The 20251-nt window shown below is 38.5% G+C and overlaps 1 protein-coding gene across 2 annotated transcripts in view; it reads right to left on the minus strand.

Moving 5' to 3' along the window:
* The window catches only part of PGM2L1 (phosphoglucomutase 2 like 1), a 69754-nt gene extending 49966 nt beyond the window's left edge, over positions 1-19788 (minus strand). For both annotated transcript variants that reach the window (XM_027083367.1, XM_027083366.1), the window contains exon 1: positions 19410-19788. In XM_027083367.1, coding sequence (XP_026939168.1) covers positions 19410-19520 — 111 coding nt within the window. In that variant the 5' untranslated portion in view covers positions 19521-19788. The remainder of the gene's footprint in view (positions 1-19409) is intronic.
* Between the last annotated feature and the right edge of the window lie 463 nt (positions 19789-20251).

Here is a 20251-nt window from a genome sequence, read left to right on the forward strand (position 1 = left end):
CTGTGCTCCGCAATGGGAGAGGCCACAACAGTGAGAGGCCCGCGTACCGCAAAAAAAAAAAAAAAAAAAGGAAAATAAGCATCGAAAGAGAGTATATACAGGGACTTCCCTGGCAGTCCAGTGGTTAAGACTCTGCACTTCCAATGCAAGGGGTGCGGGTTTGATCACTGGTCAGGGAACTAAGATCCCACATGCCGTGCAGCGCAGCCAAGAAAATATTTAAAAATTTAAAAAATAATTTTAAATAAATAAAGAAAAGAGTATATACAAAGCAAAAAATTTGTTCTGAAAGAAAAAAGAGAAGGCACAAATAAATAACATCATGAAAGAAAAATAGGTCAGTGCTAGAGATACCACAGATATTAAAATGATAAAAGGATATTAAGAACAATTTTGTACCAATAAATTTGAAAATTTAGACAAAATGGACAATTTTACTAAAGGAAAAAAAAACCTGATTAGAATTATAAACGTGAAAGAGATTAAATAATAAAATGTTCCTGCAAAGACAGTTCCAGCCCCAGCTGACTTTAATGGCAAGTTGAAAAGTATATTTAAGAAATAAATCATTCAAATCTTAAAAGAACTCTTCCAGGGAAGATAAAAAGAGGGGACACCCATCAACTCTTTTCCTCTGTTTAGCTTAACCTTGATATAACAACCAAAGATATCATAAGAAAGAAAAATCATAGTCCGACCTCACTAATGAACACAGGTGCAAAAATCCTAAATAAAATTTATGAAATCAAATCCAGCAATATATAAAAAGGATAATAAATCATGACAAAGGTGAATTTACACCAGAATATAACGTTGGTGTAATATTTGAAAATCAGTCAAGGTTATCCACAACATTGACAGGTTTAAAAAAAAAATCAAATGACAATCTGAACAGATAAAGTAACTGATAAAGTTAAACATTTATTACATATGATAAAACCTCAGCAAACAAGGAATATATACAAACTCAGGATGCGTGTGCTATGATCCTGTTAAGATCCTCCAGAGATCGTTTTAACTGGATGGTTGTGTCCCTCTCTAGCTGTTATAGGTACTATTGCTATGAGTTCACACATGCAACCTTCTCTGGAGAACTGCCTTGGGATGATCAAAGGTATCTTATGCAGAGGACCTGAGGGTTATACACACCTTTCCCCTACAGCCAATAGCCAATGACTGTCTGCTGCAGGAGTATAACTCTGTTATGCAATTAATACTCCAGAGAGCATAGAATCGAGCTGAGATTAAACTTCACCTGAAACTATATCATTGCTTAGTTCTTTCGTTTCCCTAACTTGATTCCCTCACTCCTTTACAGGTTTCTCCTGAGAGCATTCCTTTTATAAATCATTTGCACAGAAATTCCTATCTTTGCTTCTAGGGAACTCAACCTAAAATACATATAAGTAAAAGTGTTTAAACTTTCAACTTTTAGCACATGAGGAATAGAAAGGAACTTCCTGAATCTGATAAGGGCTAGCTATGAGGAGGAGGAAGGCAGGGGGTGGGGGTGGGGGGGGAGAAAATCCTACAGTCCTAGCCAAAAGAAAAAGAGACAAAAAGTACAAGAATTGAAAAAACAGAAACAAAACTCACATAATTTGCAGATGAAATGACTGAACACATTAAAAAAATCTAAAAGAGTAAATAATTTTTAGAATTAATGTTAGAATATAGTAGAGGTTTTGGATACGAGGTCAATATACAAAAGTCAATTGCATTTCTCTGTACCAGCAAACAGAAAAAGAAATAATTTTAAATGGTGCAAAAAATATCATGTACCACCTGTTCCCTTTATAGCCAAGTAAACTCCAACCATATCTGACCTTCCCACAGGTAATAACTATAACTTGTAGACCAAATTTGAAAAAAAAGAAAGAAAACCAAAATCCACAAAGACCTTAAGGTCCTGGAGAGTGAACAAATGCAGATTTGATTCTAAAAGGGAGTTAACACTTGGGAGAAGGAACCAGCATGGGATGTTTCCTGTTTTTATGGCTTTTGAGAGCAGACAGTAGTCAGAGCCCTGAACAGTGGCTGAAACACCAACGGAAATCCCACGGTCCTTGTGGCCTGAAGAACCAGAGCACAAAATTCAGGGTAACCACAGCCACTGGAGTATATGTCCAGAAAGGAGACAGTTAGAGAGGAAGAACCCCACATTCTGTGCATAAACTCTGTCCAAAACTCTAGCTGACTCCTGTACTACATGTGTGGGACAGACATCAGCTAAGGATAAAAGAAGAAACTGAGATTTGAGCAGCCTTCCAGGAAACAGTTTGCAGTTTGAGTTGAACCAAGTTAATTACATGCTAAAATAAACAAAATAAACACTCTCTTGAGGAATAATGGATTCCAGGCTCTCCATAATATAACACTCATAATGTCCATGATGCAATCCATAATTACTAGACAAATGAAGAACTAGAGAAATGTGACCCATTCTCAAGAGCAAAGATAATTAGTGGTGATCAACTCTAAGATACCCAGAGGTTAGAATTAGCAGACAAGGATTTTAACACAGCTATTATCAGTGACTTAAAGAAAAATGTTCTTGCAATGGAGGAAAAGATGAGACATCTCAGAAAAGAAACAGAAACTATACAAAAGAACCAGATGGAAATTTTTGAACTGAAAAATACAATATCTGAGATTAGAAATTCACTAAATGGTCTTAATAGCAGAATGGAGATGAAAGAGAAAAGGGTCCATGAACTAGAAGACAGATCAATAGACATGATCTATTCTGAAATACAGAGAGAAAAAGGTTAAAAATAAATTTAACAGAGCCTCTGAGACCTAAAAGACAATACCAAGAAATCTAACATATGTATAAAGAAAACTAAGAGAATTCATTGCCAGTGAATCTGTATTACAGTAAATGCTAAAGGAAATTCTTCAAGTTGAAGGGAAGTGATACCACTTGGAAACTTGAATTTTTAGGAAAGAAAGAAGAGCACTGGATATGGTAGACAGCTGGATAAATATAAAAAGACTATTTTTCCTTCTTTATGTTTAAAATGCATAGGACTGATTAAAGCAAAAATTAAAACACTTTTATAAAAAGTGATACAAATGATAAAGGATGGAGGTGGTATTGATGATAAAACATGGGCCAACATTGTCGCAAGAATTTACAAGGAGTGGTATAATATTAACTCTCAATACACTAAGAAAAGTTAATTTTCCAAAATTGAAACTAATGAAACAAAATCCCCAAAACTCTTTATCTGTTACAGAGATTGTACTTGTTCTCAAAAAGCTTTCCATGAAGAAAACTTCAGGCCCAGATGGTTTGGGTGGCAAATTCTATCAAACATTTAAAGAAATAAATACCATCATACAAAAACACTTTCAGAAAATAGAGCAGGGAACACTTCAACTAATTTTACAAGGCCAGCATAATCCTAATATAAAAATCTAACAGATATATAAAACAATTCTTACCAAAATATATAAAAAGAATAACAAGTGGTATTTTTCTGAGGAATGTCAGTTGAATCAACATCTAAAAATCAATGTAATTCATTATACCTCAAAGTAAAAAAATTGTTTAATGCTATGGTACACCCAGACAATGGACTATTATTTAGTGATAAAAAGAAATGAGATCTCAAGCCATGAAAAGACATGGAGGAAACTTAAATGCATATTACTAAGTGAAAGAAGCCAAAATGAAAAGGCTACATACTGTATGAGCCCAGCTATATGACATTCTGTAAAAGGCAAAAGTACAGAGATAGTAAAAAGATCAGTGGTTTCCAGGGGTTGAGGGTTGAGGAAGGGATGAATAGGTGGAACATAGAGGAATTTTAAGGCAGTGAAATTATTCTGTATGACAATATAATGGTAGATACATGTCATTACACATTTGTCCAAACCCACAGAATGTACACCACCAAGATTAAAACATATGTATGACCAGGCCACCCAAGATGGCTGTTCTCTTGCTCTCTGAACATCCCCTATTCGACCAGTGCCTGCTTCACCTACACCGTACTCACATGACTAACCTTCCCTCCTAATCATAGAGACATACTTGCCCCCAGCCCCAGCTAGTGATTGTTCTAATCTTCAGATTAGAACATCTCAGCTATGATAGCTTAACAAAGGGGCAGTGAGGGGCATGCTACTCTGCTGGTTTCCCTGGTAACTGATGAGCCAACCTGACATCAATTCCCTCTATAACTGGTAAATTGCCCCCTCCCTTCCACAATAGCAAAGACTACTGCCATGTCCTGCCTGCCATCTCCCACACATGGCGAGGTGTTGCTCCAGGACCTTGCTTCAGCCATGTAAGATCCCCATGTCCATTAAATCACTGATGTCTCTGTTGCTGACTCTGGGCTCTTTCTTCGGTCTTGAGGCTGGGCAAGTATAAGGCTTGCAGGTCTGCGGGGTGCAGCCCAACAACATAATATAAATGATGGACTTTGGGTGATTAATATGTGTCAATGTAGATTTATCAGTTCTAACAAGTGTACCACACTGGTGGTGGATGCTGATAACGAGGGAGGCTGTGCATGAGTAAGGGCAGGGGGAGTATGAGAAACCTCTGTACTTTCACTTCAATTGTGCTGTGAACCTAAAACTGCTTAAAAAATAAAGTTTTAATTAAAAAAAAACAAAACATGATCTTCTCAGTAGATGCAGAAAAAGCATTTGATGCAAATTCAATACCCAATAATTATTTTAAAATTTCTCAGTAAATTCTGAATAGTAATTCCATTCCTAGGTATCTACCCAAGAGAAATGAAACATGTTCACACTATGACCTGTACATGAATTTTAATGGCAGATTTATTCAGAATAGTTGAAACCTGATGTTTCTCAATTGGTGAATGAATAAACAAACTGTTGTACATCCATACAATGGAATCCTACTCAGCAATAAAAAGAATAAACTACCAATATGGACAACAAAATAAATAAATCTCACAAGCATTGTTAAGTGAAGGAAGCTAAACCCAAAAAGTCTATATACTGTATGATTTCTGTAAGGCAAACTATTGGAACAGTGGAGAAATATGATGACTCAACGATAAAAAGACCACCCCCCAAAAAATTGGACAAAGGATTTAAGCAGACATTTTGCTAAAGAAGATGCACAAATGGCTAATGAGCTATAATTACTGATTTATGCTATAACACAGATGAAAACTGAAAACATGCCAAGTTGAAAGAACAGGGACATAAAAGGCCATATATTGTGTGGTTCCATTTATATAATAGGTGCAGAACAGGCAAATCCATGGAGACAGAAAGCAGATTAGTGGTTGTCAGGAGTTAGGAGGAGAAAGGAGTGACTATTAATTATGGGTATAGAGTTTCTTTTTAAGGTGATTAAAATGTTCTGAAATTAGTGGTGATTGCATAACTTTTTTTTTTTTTTTTGCGGTACGCGGGCCTCTCACTGTTGTGGCCTCTCCCGTTGCGCAGGCTCAGTGGCCATGGCTCACGGGCCCAGCCGCCCCGTGGCATGTGGGATCTTCCTGGCCTGGGGCATGAACCCGTGTCCCCTGCATCGGCAGGCGGACTCTCAACCACTGCGCCACCAGGGAAGCCCATGATTTCATAACTTTTTGAATATACTAGAACCCCTTGAATTAGATACTTTTAAAGTGGTGAATTTTATAATTTTATGTTATGTGAATTACATTCCAATTAAAAACAACTACTGGACTTAAATTAGATCAGTGGTTGCCAGGGGCTGGAGTGATGGGATTCACTACAAAGGGACATGAGGCAACTTTCTGCAGGATAGAAATGCTCTATATCTTGATTGTGGTGTTGGTTATGCAACTATTTACACTTGTCAAAACTCTTTAAATTGAACACTTAAATGGATGAAATTTACTGTCAATTACGTAAATGTAAATTATACCTCAATAAGCCTGATTTTTTAAAAAGTATGTAGAAAAGCTCTAAAACTGATGTTGGAGCAGAGGAAATTGGATAAGTACAGATGCATAGTGTTTTACCTTATAAAGCATGAATTAATGACAAACAATATTGGATGGTTTTTTCCTTTCCCTTTATGAAACATATGGAAAATGTAATTTAATGTTAAAAATACAATACTTGGGGGACTTCCCTGGTGGTCCAGTGGTTAGGACTCTGCGCTTCCACTGCAGGGGGCACAGGTTTGATCCCTGGTGGGGGAACTAGGATCCCACATGCCACGTAGCACGCCCCCCCACCCCCCCCCAAAAAAGAAAAAGAATACAATACTTGAAAAATGCTTGAATTCTCAGTGGCTTTATAAAACAGAGTTTTAAAAAAGGATATGCAAATTACAAAAAATAAATTCATGTCAGTGTGAGTTGTGATATAATGTCAACTCTTTTACTGTTAAGTTTTCCTTCATAATTATGTAAAAGTTCCTTGATATTTGGAGGAGAGGACGTTTAAGTCATTTATTTTATGTAAGTATGAATCTAATTTTACAGAAACCACAAATACAATTGATTACTATCTTTGTAAAATGTGACATTTCTATTTAGAGAACATCTTAGGCTGTACTTGACATATGTTATTGCTGACTTTTCTTTTTAAAGAACTATAGCTTCTCAAAATCTTACAGTGTACTATTTAGGGATAAGTTAATAGTATCCATATTTTCAAAAGTTATATACTAAGCGTATATTATAAGAAATGTAATACTTCAATTTTGATTTGAGTGTTTTCAGGCATTGAAATAGTTTTGACTAAGGATTTTTTTTTTTTAAAGCTGTTTAATCTCCAGGGTTATCTTTATTTAATTGAAAAACAGGGACTTCCCTGGTGGTCCAGTGGGTAAGACTCCGAGCTCCCAGTGCAGGGGACCCGGGTTTGATCCCTTGTTGGGGAACTAGATCCCGCATGCATGCTGCAAATAAGAGTCTGCATGCCGCAACTAAGAGTCTGCATGCCTCAATTAAGAGTCCACATGCTGCAACTAAGAAGTCTGCATGCTGCAAACTAAGAGCCTGCATGCTGCAACTAAGACCCTGCACAGCCAAAATAAATAAATAAGTAAGCAAATAAATAATTTTTAAAAAGAGAAAAGAAAAACAAAACTATTTTTTAAAGAAACAGGAAATTTAGACAAAACCCTAGTAGTCCTAAATATGCCTTAGTTACTTTGGGGAAAGGAGGAAGAGAGGAGAATGGGATCAGGGAAGTAGACACAGAAATTTTAACTGATTTTATAATTTATTTCTTTAAAAAGGAGAGCTGATTCAAAGTTAGCAAAATGCTGTGATTTAACAAAATGGGAACTGTTTACCATTTCTGTGTTTTTAAAAAAGACAGAAATCAATTTATTAATAAGTCTCATTATTTCTTCCTTAAGTTTCTTATAAGATTCTATGAGCATCCTAATATAAAACTTTATATCTATATTTCTAGAAGAGTCTCCAAGCTACCCTCTGCTACTCTAAACTATCTCATCCTGACTACATACTGCAGCCAGGTTAATCAACCAAGAACCAACAATAAAGTCCAATTCTGATTATATCAAATGTAAAGGTTAAGAAGGGTGGGATCAGATCTCAAAGGGCAGAGGAGTTTAAAACCTTTTTAGATTCAAATACTCTCTCCATTTCTCTGAGTTTGTGTGTAGGTTAAAAAAAAAGGTAATTACTACCTCATACAATCTTTGGAAAGATTTAAAAAGACTTTTTATATGAAAGCATCTAGTACCATGTTTGGCATATTGGCATTCAATAAATACTAGTTTTCCTTCACCTATTCTTAATCGCCACAAGAATCTAACACATGTGCTCTACCTGAGTTTTTAAAAAATCTCTTCATATATGGTCAGTTAATCTATGAAAAAGAAGGCAAGAACATACAATGGGGAAAGGACAGTCTATTCAATCAGTGTGCTGGGAAAACTGGAAAGCTACATGTAAAAGAATGAAATTAGAACATTTTCTTACACCATATACAAAAATAAGCTAAAATGGACTACAGACCTAAATGTAAGACTGGAAACCATAAAACTCCTAGAAGAAAACACAAAACACTCTTTGACATAATCGTAGCAATATTTTTTTGGATCTGTCTCTTATGGCAAAGGAAACAAAAGCAAAAATAAACAAATGGGACCTAATTAAACTTAAAAGCTTTTGCACAGCAAAGGAAGCCATCAACAAAATGAAAAAACAACCTACTGAATGAGAGAAAATATTTGCAAATGATATGACCATTAAGGGGTTAATATCCCAAATATATAATCAGCTCATACAACTCAATATAAAAAAAACAAAACCCATTAAAAAAATAGGCAGAAAACCTGAATAGTTATTTTTCCAAAGAAAACATACAGGGACTTCCCTGGTGGTGCAGTGGTTAAGAATCTGCCTGCCAATGCAGGGAACATGGGTTCGAGTCCTATTCAGGGAAGATCCACATGCTGTGGAGCCACTAAGCCTGGGTGCCGCAACTACTGAACCTGCGCTCTACAGCCGCAAGCCACAACTACTGAGCCTGCGTGCCACAACTACTGAGCCTGCGTGCCACAACTACTGAAGGCGGCACACCTAGAGCCCGTGCTCCACAATGAGAGAAGCCACCGCAATGAGAAGCCCGCGCACCACAACGAAGAGTAGCCCTTGCTCACCCCAACTAGAGAAAGCCCACGCACAGCAATGAAGACCCAATGCAGACAAAAATTATGAATTAAAAAAAAAAAAGAAAACATACAGATGACCAACAGGCACATGAAGAGATACTCAACATTGCTAATTATTAGAGAAATGCAAACCCAAACTACAATCAGGTATCATCTCACATCAGTCAGAATGGCCATCATTTAAAAGTCCACAAACAATAAAAGCTGGATAGGGTATGGAGAAAAGGGAACTTTCCTACACTGCTAGTGGGAATGTAAATTGGTACGGCCACTTAGGGAAAACATTAAGGAGGTTCCTCAAAAAAAAAAAAAAAAAAAAAAAAAGAGCTACTATATGATCCCGCAATTCCACTCCTGGGTACATGTCTGAAAAAAACGAAAACACTAATTTGAAAAGATACATGCATCCCAATGTTCATAGCAGAATTATTTACAATAGCCAAGCTATGGAAGCAACCCAAGTGTCCATCAACGGATGGATAAAGAAGATGCAATACACACACACAATGATGAAATTTTTAAAATAAATTTATTTATTTATTTATGGCTGTGTTAGGTCTTTGTTGCTGAGCACAGGCTTTCTCTAGTTGCAGAGCACGGGCTCTAGGTGCGCAGGCTTCAGTAGTTGTGGCAGGTGGGCTCAGTAGTTGTGGCTCGTGGGCTCTAGAGTACAGGCTCAGTAGTTGTGGTACATGGGCTTAGCTGCTCCGCAGCATGTGGGATCGTCCCAGACCAGGGCTCGAACCCATGTCCCCTGCATTGGCAGGCGGATTCTTAACTTTCCTGCACCAGGGAAGTCCCCAAAATAATGAAATTTTGCCATTTGCAACAACATGGATGGACCTGGAGGGTATTGTGCTTAGTGAAGTAAGTCAGACAGAGAAAGACAAATACTGTATGTAATCACTTATATGTGGAATACAAAAAAATAAAACAAACTAATGAATATAACAAAACAGAAACAGACTCACAGATATAGAGAAAAAACTATGGGGAGAGGAAAGGGAGGAGAGACAAAATAGAAGCAGGGGATTAAGAGGTACAAACTACTATGTGTAAAATAAATAAGCTTCAAGGATATATTGTACAGCACATGGAATATAGCCAATGTTTTATAATAACTTTTTTTTTTTTTTTTTTGCGATACGCGGGCCTCTCACTGTTGTGGCCTCTCCCGTTGCGGAGCACAGGCTCTGGACGCACAGGCTCAGCGGCCATGGCTCATGGGCCTAGCCACTCCGCAGCATGTGGGATCTTCCCGGACCGGGGCACGAACCCGTGTCCCCTGCATTGGCAGGCGGACTCTCAACCACTGCGCCACCAGGGAAGCCCTGTTTTATAATAACTTTAAATGGAGTATAATCTATAAAAATTTTGAATCACTGTTTCACACCTGAAACTAATATAATACTATAAATCAACTATACCTCAATTAAAAAAAAAATCTCTTCATTGTTCTTGCATGTCCCCTGTTCAGTTTCATTTCCGTGATCAGTTTCATTCTATTTTATTACTCTATTTCTCCCACTCTAAATTTTCTGCCCCCGTATCCACCATCTATTCCTATCCTACTTAACCTTCAAGGCCCAGCTCAAATTCTACTTCTTACATAAAGTCTTCCTGACTTTGAACTCCTATTGCTCTTAGAAACCAGTACCAGACAGTTGACCACTTAATTGTTCTTTGTTCATGTTTGAATTTTTACTTTTAATTATTAATTATAAGTACATCAATACACTTTCCTGTTTTAAAAAATACTAATAACACAAATAAAGCTACAGAGATCTTTGACTATTATCATTCCCAGACCCCTCTTTTAGGGGAGCCAATACTGTATGTGATGTATCTTTGCAGACCTTTACCTACATCTACATACTTACAGAAATGTAGTTTTGCTTTATCTTTTTATTTTACATATATGGTATCAAATTGTACACGATGCTCTAGAACTTGCTCATTTCATTCAATAAATCTTGGAGGGCCTCTCAATACATGTAGATATGTGTATTCTTTTCAAATGTCGCAGTGTTCTAGTTTATTTATTTATCCTTTCCCCTATTGGTGGGCATTTAGGTTTTTTTATAGTTTTTACCTACATGAATAATGAAATATTTCAGAGGGAAAATGACATGAGAAAATTCTGAAGCAGAAACCACAAAACAAAACTACCACTTACACTGAAGAGATTTTCTAACGAGGTTAAGTCTGGTGAACCGAAAGCTAAGATGACTTTGTATCTGAGAAGCATAGTATTTTTCATTTACATTATAATTTTCATATTCTTTTGGGCATTCAGTAAGACCATTTTCATAGTTTTGTTGGTAAGGTATAGCGCTCATTAAATTATTTGGTGTAAAAGATCCCATGCAGGATTGGATACACTACCTGTCTGTTTATTCTTTCCACCAGCATTAATCATTTTCTCCATTAACTCCCAACACCAGAGGGCAGCAGCCTCAGTACTAATTAGCAATAATGTAGAGAGTAAGTGACTTATGAAAAAAATACTCCTTTAGTAAAATCTACACTAAATTACTAACCAACCTTTTATTTGGGGGAAAAGTGTTTCTAAACATATGAAATAGGTAAAAACAACCAAATAAGCAAAACATACTGTCTTTCCACAAAGATAGATAAAAGAAATCAAATTTAGATTATCCGGGGAGGGACCATGAAAATCCAAGCTAGTGGAATATAACATTTACATTCTATGGTTAACTTAATGTATCTTATAAGTACAATTCGGAAGAACCAAATAAAGATAAATTCCTTTTCATTAGCTTTTTCAAAGAGGAGGAAAGGAAGAGATGGGGAAAAAATAATTCCAGATTAAAGATATATCCAAATAGACTTCTAATGGCCTTGTAGAAAACTTAAAGGAACTAAACGAAAAACCTTTATGAAAGAAAAAACAGGGCAAAGAAGACCCCCAAATAAAAAGCAGAAGTAGCCAGTCTACCTATTTTGAAATTTTCAGGTGGGAAAAAAGAAAGTGCTTTCAAATAAGAATCCTTTCCCTTTCAAGTATAAGTACTTTTTAAATTCACAGACTTTAATTTTTAGAACAGTTTTAGGTTTACAGAAAATTGAACAGATAATACAGGTAGTTCCCATAAATCCTCCCACCCAACCTGTTTCCCCTGTTGTTAACATCTCGTACTGGGGCTGGAGAGAAGGGAGGTAAGGGGATTTCTTTAATGGGTATAGAGTTTCAGATTTGCAAGATAAAAAAGTTCTGGAGATCTGTTTCATAAAAATGTGAATATGAGGGCTTCCCTGGTGGCGCAGTGGTTGAGAGTCCGCCTGCCGATGCAGGGGACACAGGTTTGTGCCCCAGTCCGGGAAGATCCCACATGCCGTGGAGCAGCTGGGCCCGTGAGCCATGGCCACTGAGCCGGCGCGTCCGGAAGCCTGTGCTCCTCAACAGGAGAGGCCACAACAGTGAGAGGCCCACATACCGCAAAAAAAAAAAAAAAAAGGGTTAAGATGGTAAATTTTATGTTTTTTACCTCAATAAAAAATTAAAATTTTCTGTTTTGTCTTCAGATTGATCCTCAACATTGAAAATAATAAGTACCAGGTTAAGATTGTCTAAATATTGTTCACTACAGACCCTAGTAGTGGGCTTGGATAAAATTTCCTTCTCACCAGGCCCACCTTGTGTCTTCTGAAGGTATTGAGATCAAATGGATTTTTTTTTCCTTAAGCTCCATCAACTAATTGTTCAAAATCATGCCCTGTTTTAGTTTTCTTCAGTTTTGAACCATAACTTGCTTATCCAGGTCTGTTTTCCTTCCTTCCTCCCCTCCCTCCCTCCTCCCCTTCCTCCCTTTCTTCCATCTGTGGATAACTGCTTTTCTTTTTTTGATGTTGCTGTTGCCAGAAATAACATGCCATCTTCAACATTATCATTAACATCTTCCAGCTTTTTATTGCTTATGGCATAGACATTGCATTCTTTTTCACGACACATTTCTTTGAAGCCCAATGTCAAACTAGTACACAGTTGTCACCTGGGATTTCTTTACACTGGACTCCTGGGGTAGTTCCTTCATGTCAGCTTCCCTCATATTTCCTATTTCCTTTTGCTATAGGTTTCTTCAACTTATGCTTTTATATTTTCTACTGCATTTGGCAGGGGGTGGAGGGATACAGTTTTTTTTTTTCCTTAACTCCCAAGAGCTCATTCTTCTTTCCTCTTCCTTTTTCATAGCATCTTTCCTTGTTTGATGGAATAATTATCCTTTTAAACTTAATTTTAAGATTTTAAGTTCTTATGTTCCCTTATTTACCTCAGTTCCTTTCTGGGTCCATTGCTTTGTTTTTATTTTTCATGCTGCTTGTTTTCTTTACATAACTTGATCCTTGGTTAGTCATTGATATCCACAGATTTTTCTGGGAAGCTGGTATGGGTTTTCTCTGGTTTTGTATACATAGGTATGTTTTCTGCCAATCTCTTCTCAAATAAAATGGCCAATTGGGAGCTCTGTATTTGTGAGCTAAGCTTACTGTTCTGGAGACTTTGTTAGCACTGATTACATTATTTAAGCTTTCAAAAGAATAACTAAAACTAATGGCATAATGAAATTTAGGCAGGGTGGGGACTTCCCTGGCAGTCCAGTGGTTAAGACTTCGCCTTCCAGTGCAGGGGGTGCGGGTTTGATCCCTGGTCAGGTAGCTAAGATGCCACATGCCTTGTGGCCAAAAAACCAAAACATAAAACAGAAGCAATATTGTAACAAATTCAATACAGACTTTAAAAATGGTCCACATCAAAGAAAAAAATTCTTAAAAAAAAAAAGTTTAGGTAGGGTGGAGAACAGTGTGAGTGAGCTCTCATTTTTCATAGTATGTATTTGACAGATAATACCCAAAACAAATCAAGGAATAGTGGTACTAGCATATTATTTAGTCTTTTGATGGTAGTCATGAGAATAACTAAAGACAAACAGTTAAAAATGGTTTTTAAGGAGCAAACTGAGGACGAGAAGAGGCAATTAGGAACTCCACTTTCTATTATAATACCTTTGTACTAATTTTTAAAAATCATAAACACGTATTTCTTTGAAATAAAAATAATTTAAAAAATAAAATGGTAGAAACTGAAGAGCAAATGTAAGAAATTTGGAAAGAAAAAAAATGTGTGTGTGTGTGCGTGTGTGTGTGTGTGTGTGTGTATCTCCAAACCCTTATTTATATGTACTAAATCTCTTGGACAGAGGGAGAATGTTGTTGCCAAGGAAACCTAAGCAACTGTTGAGCAGCAAATTCAGCTCTTTTAAAAAATATTTCATGGCAATTTATTCTGCAGAATATTACAGCCTACCACAGCTTTCGCAAAAGTCAGTAAAATGGTTTTAATGAGGTCCTTGAAACTTGGTTTATTATGTCACTAACATTTACTAAATATTCAGGTTAGAGTCTAGTACAGTGATAAGAAAACTAGAGTAAAGGTCAGATATCCTAGGTTTAGTACCAAGTGTACCACTTAAAAGCCATATGTCCTTGAGCAAGTCGTTTTCCTTGTCTGAAACTAAATTTCTTTACTTATAAAAATAGGGATAACTACTACCTAGCCTGCCTACCATACACGGTTGCTGTGAATATCAAATGATTCAGATCATCAAGGTTTGAAACACTACACAAATAAATTCAAGTAATAAGCACTAATATTTTCCAAAATTAATAAGGTGATAAGTGTTCTTCATTGATTAAATGCCAAATTATGTAAAGTATTAGAAAAATGTGAACAAAAAATGTAATATAGACCAGTATTGTAAAAATTGGATTGAACTAGGTGGCAGATCCAAGTTCTGGTCCAGGCTCTACCCACCACAACTGATAATTTCCACAACTTCTTTGGGTCTCTGCACAATGAAACTGGACTAGACAACCTTTGTAGAGGTGCTTCATGGGTGTGTTTTCCATCACATGATGATGATTTAACAGGAAATTCATTCACCACTTTTAAAACAATTTGGGCTATATTTTGCTTGAAAAACTTTCACTGCTAGATGTTTGAAAATCACTGACTTTAGAATGAAGTCTTTTATTTCTATTTTCAGGCATTTCATAACCCTAACCTAACTAACTTATCTTTACCTTTACCTTCTACGCTTTCTCAACATAGACCTACATTCTGAGACCATAGTACTCTACTCATTATTTCTCAAAACGCCAAGCCAATTCCTGCCTCCATATTGTTTTCAATATGTATGTAGCTGTTGCTGCTACATCTGGCTGAGCAGCTCTGCCCTGGGTCCCATCCCACTCCCCACCCATACATTCACACACCCAAATTTGGCCAGTGCTTAATATCTTTGATACGACTGTTTTCGAAAAGTTAAAATTTACAGCATATCAAAAACAGGAGAGAGTTGTCATGTTAAAGAGAACCTGGCGTCTAGGCCAGCAAGACTTGTCTGTAATTTGATAGAATGTATGAAAGCTGTGAAAGAAAGAAGTAGGAAGGAACTGGGGGCCTTAGTCAGCTCTAAAAGATAGAAGGGGAGAGCACTGTAGAAGAGTCATCTGCACATTGCCTGGAGGAAGAACACCTTGATCCACAGACTTGTTGGATTCCAGTGGTAGGACAGTCCCATCACAGAGATTGATGCATTTACTTATTACAGGCTAATGCTGTTAAACATTTATGCCATATATCTGACTCCCTGTGATTTGATTTCACAATCACTAAAAATATTCTGATTCTTTGACTTCCCTTATGGTGCATCTAGAAAATGGCTTGACTGAGACAAATCTATTTATATTACAACTGTACCATAAATTAATAAAACAGCATTCTGAATTCAGACATCAGCTTCTGTAACCTTGAGCCGGGTGAGTCCACCCTGAGACAAGACAGACTAACAAATTAGTCTGAAGGTATAGGAACCAAGGGTCAGATCCTGGACTATACTAAACGGCACAACAGAATGCCACTCAATAGAAACAGGAAGGGGTACATGGGACCTCCCCAATAAACACCCTGTCTTGTTGCACTAATTTCTTTTTAACACTTACATACACCTTTATTTATTCAAGGCCACTAACGACATACTAATGCGTTTCTATGACCTGGTCTACATGCCTTTCCAACAATTTCTCTCTATGTACCCTAAACTACAGCAGAAACAAATATTCTAAGTATACACGTTAATGTTTTTATCTCTACTTGGAATATTCCTCCTCTCAATGTTGACAAGTCTAAATTTTAATTAATCCTGAAGGTTCAGCACAGATAACACCTTTTTCATGAAGAGATTTCAAAGACCACCACACACCAAGGCTAAAACTAGCAATACTGGTGACCTAGGCAAGTAGCCAATTGCCTTTAGATCAACTTACGTCTTAGTACTATGTGCCTCACCAGAGTCATCAAGAATCAGGGCATTTGGTAGGTTCTTTTTTTCACTATAAAAAAATAAATAGGTATTAATCAGGTATTAAACTCAGTTTCTCTGTGCTGGAAGACCACATATGCCATTCACGTGTAATGCAATAAATGCTGTTGGTCTGATCTATTATTTTACATTTCTACACTCTACATTTCAGTGCCCTGGGACATCATAGCCTAGCTTACCTACACTATCTATCTACAGTAGATACACCTTTGCTTACTAATTAAAAGTATTTTTCTCATTAAGGGAGGGATCAATTAAGTAAATATTATTTTTATTAAATAATTATTAAACTTATTTAAATCTATTTATCTGTTAAAGGCACTTGTTACTTGCTCCCTGTATTATATATGTGAGCTTTTGTTTTATTTTCCCTTCTATTTTCTTTGAAGAGACAATCCATATCTAGTTCATCTTTGTGTCTCCCACAGATTTTCAGCCAGTGCCTTGTATGTAGAGGGCACTTTAAATATAAATTAATTTCTCTTCCACTTACAGTGAAGGCTCTCCTCATTCTTTTTAGATGCATCCCATCTTCTTATTGTCTTCCTTGACTACCCAGTCCACAGGTCACTTACTTTTAAACTACTATAAAAACTGACTGCCTATACACCATTTAATTGCCACCAATACCACCCTTGAGTTATCTTTTTACATGTATATGTATTTCATAGTCTTTTTACATTTTAGTATACCCCAACAATATCTAGGTACAGCATGGACAATTAACAAATATTAATTCATTCAGGTAATATTTTTTAAAAAATCAAATCAACAGACCCATTAGGAAAAGTGTAGTCAAAACTGGCACCTAGGGCTTCCCTGGTGGCGCAGTGGTTGAGAGTCTGCCTGCCGATGCAGGGGACACGGGTTCGTGCCCCGGTCCGGGAAGATCCCACATGCCACGGAGTGGCTGGGCCCGTGAGCCACGGCCACTGAGCCTGCGCGTCTGCAGCCTATGCTCCATAACGGGAGAGGCCACAACAGTGAGAGGCCCACGTACCGCAAAAAAAACAAAAAAAACTGGCACCTAAAGAGAACAAAAGATTTCACCCATGGCAATGAAAAACAAACTCCTATTGTTGAAGGGCCAAAGGCTATGACATACATAATAGTTACTAGTAAATTAAATTGTGTTGGAATTCTACAAGTGTCTTTGAAGTTCATAAATCACTTTAGGGAGACACAAGTGCAACCACATCCATTTACTGACAGCAGATGGCTTTAAACAACAGCAATTAACTATATTAAACATATAAGGATAACTTTCACTTGTAATTTAGTTAGATATCCCTGCTGAAGATATTTATACAGGCAGTTTGTAGTATATATCATTTCACAGTATGCTAAGCCTTAGCTCTTTTATTTCTATTAGGCTTCCTCCTCCCTAATGAACCAAAAGTAGGAGAGCAATCTCTGAATCTTCACTTCTTTTGTATCCTTTCACAACAAGGAACTATATTCACAGCAGGCAATTAATAAATAAAAAGTTCAGCTTTTCTTACTGAGTTTCCACACTGTTAATAAGTAGATGAAATACAAAAATACATCAATAGCTCAAAAGGAAAAAGAGAGCATGAAAAAGGCAGGGGAAAAATGTGGTTTCACTTCCAAATGCGAATAAAAATAATTATGGATGTAAGGAGGCCAGCTTTAGGTTTTAATCATTGTTTTTCCACTACCTAATAATTTGCTATTCAGCTCCTGCTGTCACATAGCTTTTGGGTTGGGTGGCATAAGCTCACCAGGTAACCTAATGGATTTAAAGTTATTTGCATTTTGCACATCCTTATGATAATTAATGGGATACCACAGATTTTTCACACTTGATTGAAAAAAATATATATGTATATACAAACATATTTTTTATATATATGGTCAAATCCTACAAAAAGGGTGTTAGCTCTCTAGTATCTCAGTCAGAACACTCTAGAGCCTTGCTACTCAAAGTGTGGTCCACAGCCCAGCAGCATTGGTATCACTTGGGAGCTCATTATGAGGCAGAAGCTCAGGCCCCACCCCAGGTGTCCTAAATCACAACCTGCATTTTAAGATCTCCAGGTGATCTGTAAGCACTGCAAAGTTTGAGCCGCACTTGTCTAGACTCCAGAGGAGGAATTAGAATGTCCAAGATACATATGATCAAGTAATACTAAATAACTCATAATTGCTTATTTGTTGGTCTTCCTCATCTGCTGACTGAAGGCTTTTCGAGGGCAGGAACCCTTTCTAGCTTCCTCACCACCAGCATACGCTGGACCTAAAAGGCCCTGAAGCACTACCCAGTGCTCAATGGATATTTTTTGCTCAATGCATGAATGACTGAACAAAGTGAAAATAAAACTTTTTAAGAAAGCTAATAATCCTTTAGGAAATTGAATAACATGATTTCACATATTACCACACTAATACTTTAATTCAGTATTATTAATTCCATTTAAAATATGTTGACTTCTCTATTTCAACAAATTCATTTAATGCATTCGACAAAGCAAAAGCCTGGATTATCTTCCTCTGTTGAAGCCAAGGGCCTCTTACAAGTGAAATAACTGCATTTTAATTTTAGCTCTCACATATCCATCCTATATGCCTGCACAAGATGAAATCATCGCAACAATTTGGAGGGGGTGGGGGCGGAATAGAGGAGGAATGGGTAAAGCAAAAACAATTCTGTATCAGGAGCATCACATGAAATCTGGAAAACATGATTTTTGGAATAGGATACTTCCATAAAATAACTCCCGGCCAGAAAAAGAAAGAGAACGCTTATCTTTCTCAAGAGCAAAAGGTGATATTAGAGAATACAAGGGAGCGATTAAAGACCAGCGACTACCTAGCGACGCAAGGTGGAAACACACCAGACCAGAACTAAAGAGGATAGCGGTTACATAGCGTCCAAGAACAGAGCAAAAAACCACTTTCAGATTTGCAGAGAAGGAAGTCAAGAGAGAAGAAAGAGGAAAGGAAACATTTGTATTAAGGGTATAGCTTACGATGATAATTATTATTTATTATTTTTTTTTGGATTAAGAGGGATGACATACACTTGAAGGCGGGGGAGATGGGAGGAAGGGAGGTTGCACTTTCGCGCACTGCAAAAGGAAGGGACTACAGGCATTCTTTCCCAGCTCAGAAGGTCCCAGGGAGGCAGCCCAGGCATAGGTGGGTGGCAACGCCCGGCTCCGCTAGCCGCTGCCGCATGGCCTGAGCCATCTCCCCCACAGCCTGCCGAGCACCGGGTGGGGACGGGAAAGGGCGTACACTGGGTAGGGGGCGGATGCCGGGCTGACCAGGTACCCACCTTATCCCAAGGGAGCCACTCCCAATGGCCGTGTGTAGCTGAGGGTCCCCGGAGTGATAGGGGGCGGATGCCGGGCTGACCAGATACCCACCTTATCCCAACGGAGCCACTGCCCGATGGCCGTGTCTAGCTGAGGGTCCCCGGTGTGATAGGGGGCGTGGAGTAGGTTGGAGTTCAGGTCCCCCTCTGCGTTTTCAGCCATGGCAGCCAGACTTGGGTGTGCGGGCCTGGGGGGCCGGCAAAGACACGTAGCTGGAGGGGCTTGACGTGCGCTCACCAGGATCCCGACGCCCCCTCCTCACTGAAGGGCATCGGAGACCAACCGCAGGATGTTTGTGCCAGCTCCTGCCGCAGCTTTGGGGAAGCAGGAGAGAGGGGGGACGCGGCCGCCCCGCTCCCAACTAGACCAGCTCCTGGTCTCTCTCGGCGACCAGACTGAGGCGGTCCCACCGCGAGAGAACAACAACAGTCCTAGATGTCTGGGTCGTGGCCCCGCCGCGGCCGCCGCACTCGCCACTCTAGGCCCCGCCCCCCGCGCCGCTGGCCCCGCCCCTTCCCAACCCCGCTGACTTAAGCTTCCGAGACCGGAGGCGCGAGCCGGGAATGCGCAAGTTAGGACCCGCGGGGTGGTGAGGAATCGGGGCACAGCCCTTTTTATTTTTTAATTTGCCTTTTTCCACGTGTTTTATCCTTGTTACAACCCCCACACACTCCCACGCGTCTCATTTTCTGGATCAGCCGCTACGGCCACCACAACGCGCTCCGCCTCACGGCTCGCTTTGTGAATCTCCGTCGCGCGCGTAGGCCTCCTCCCGTTTGGTCTTGGGGCGCCCGCCGGCGGGAGGGTGCGCGGGGCTGTCCCCGCACGGCGTCACGGGAGTTGTAGTTCTTTTCTTTCCTCGAGGTATGTGGAGGCCGCCGCAAAGACTACAA

Source organism: Aethalodelphis obliquidens, unplaced genomic scaffold (genome assembly GCF_003676395.1).
Source record: "Aethalodelphis obliquidens isolate GAN/ISIS:26980383/991018 unplaced genomic scaffold, ASM367639v1 scaffold50, whole genome shotgun sequence".
NCBI lineage: Eukaryota > Metazoa > Chordata > Mammalia > Artiodactyla > Delphinidae > Aethalodelphis > Aethalodelphis obliquidens.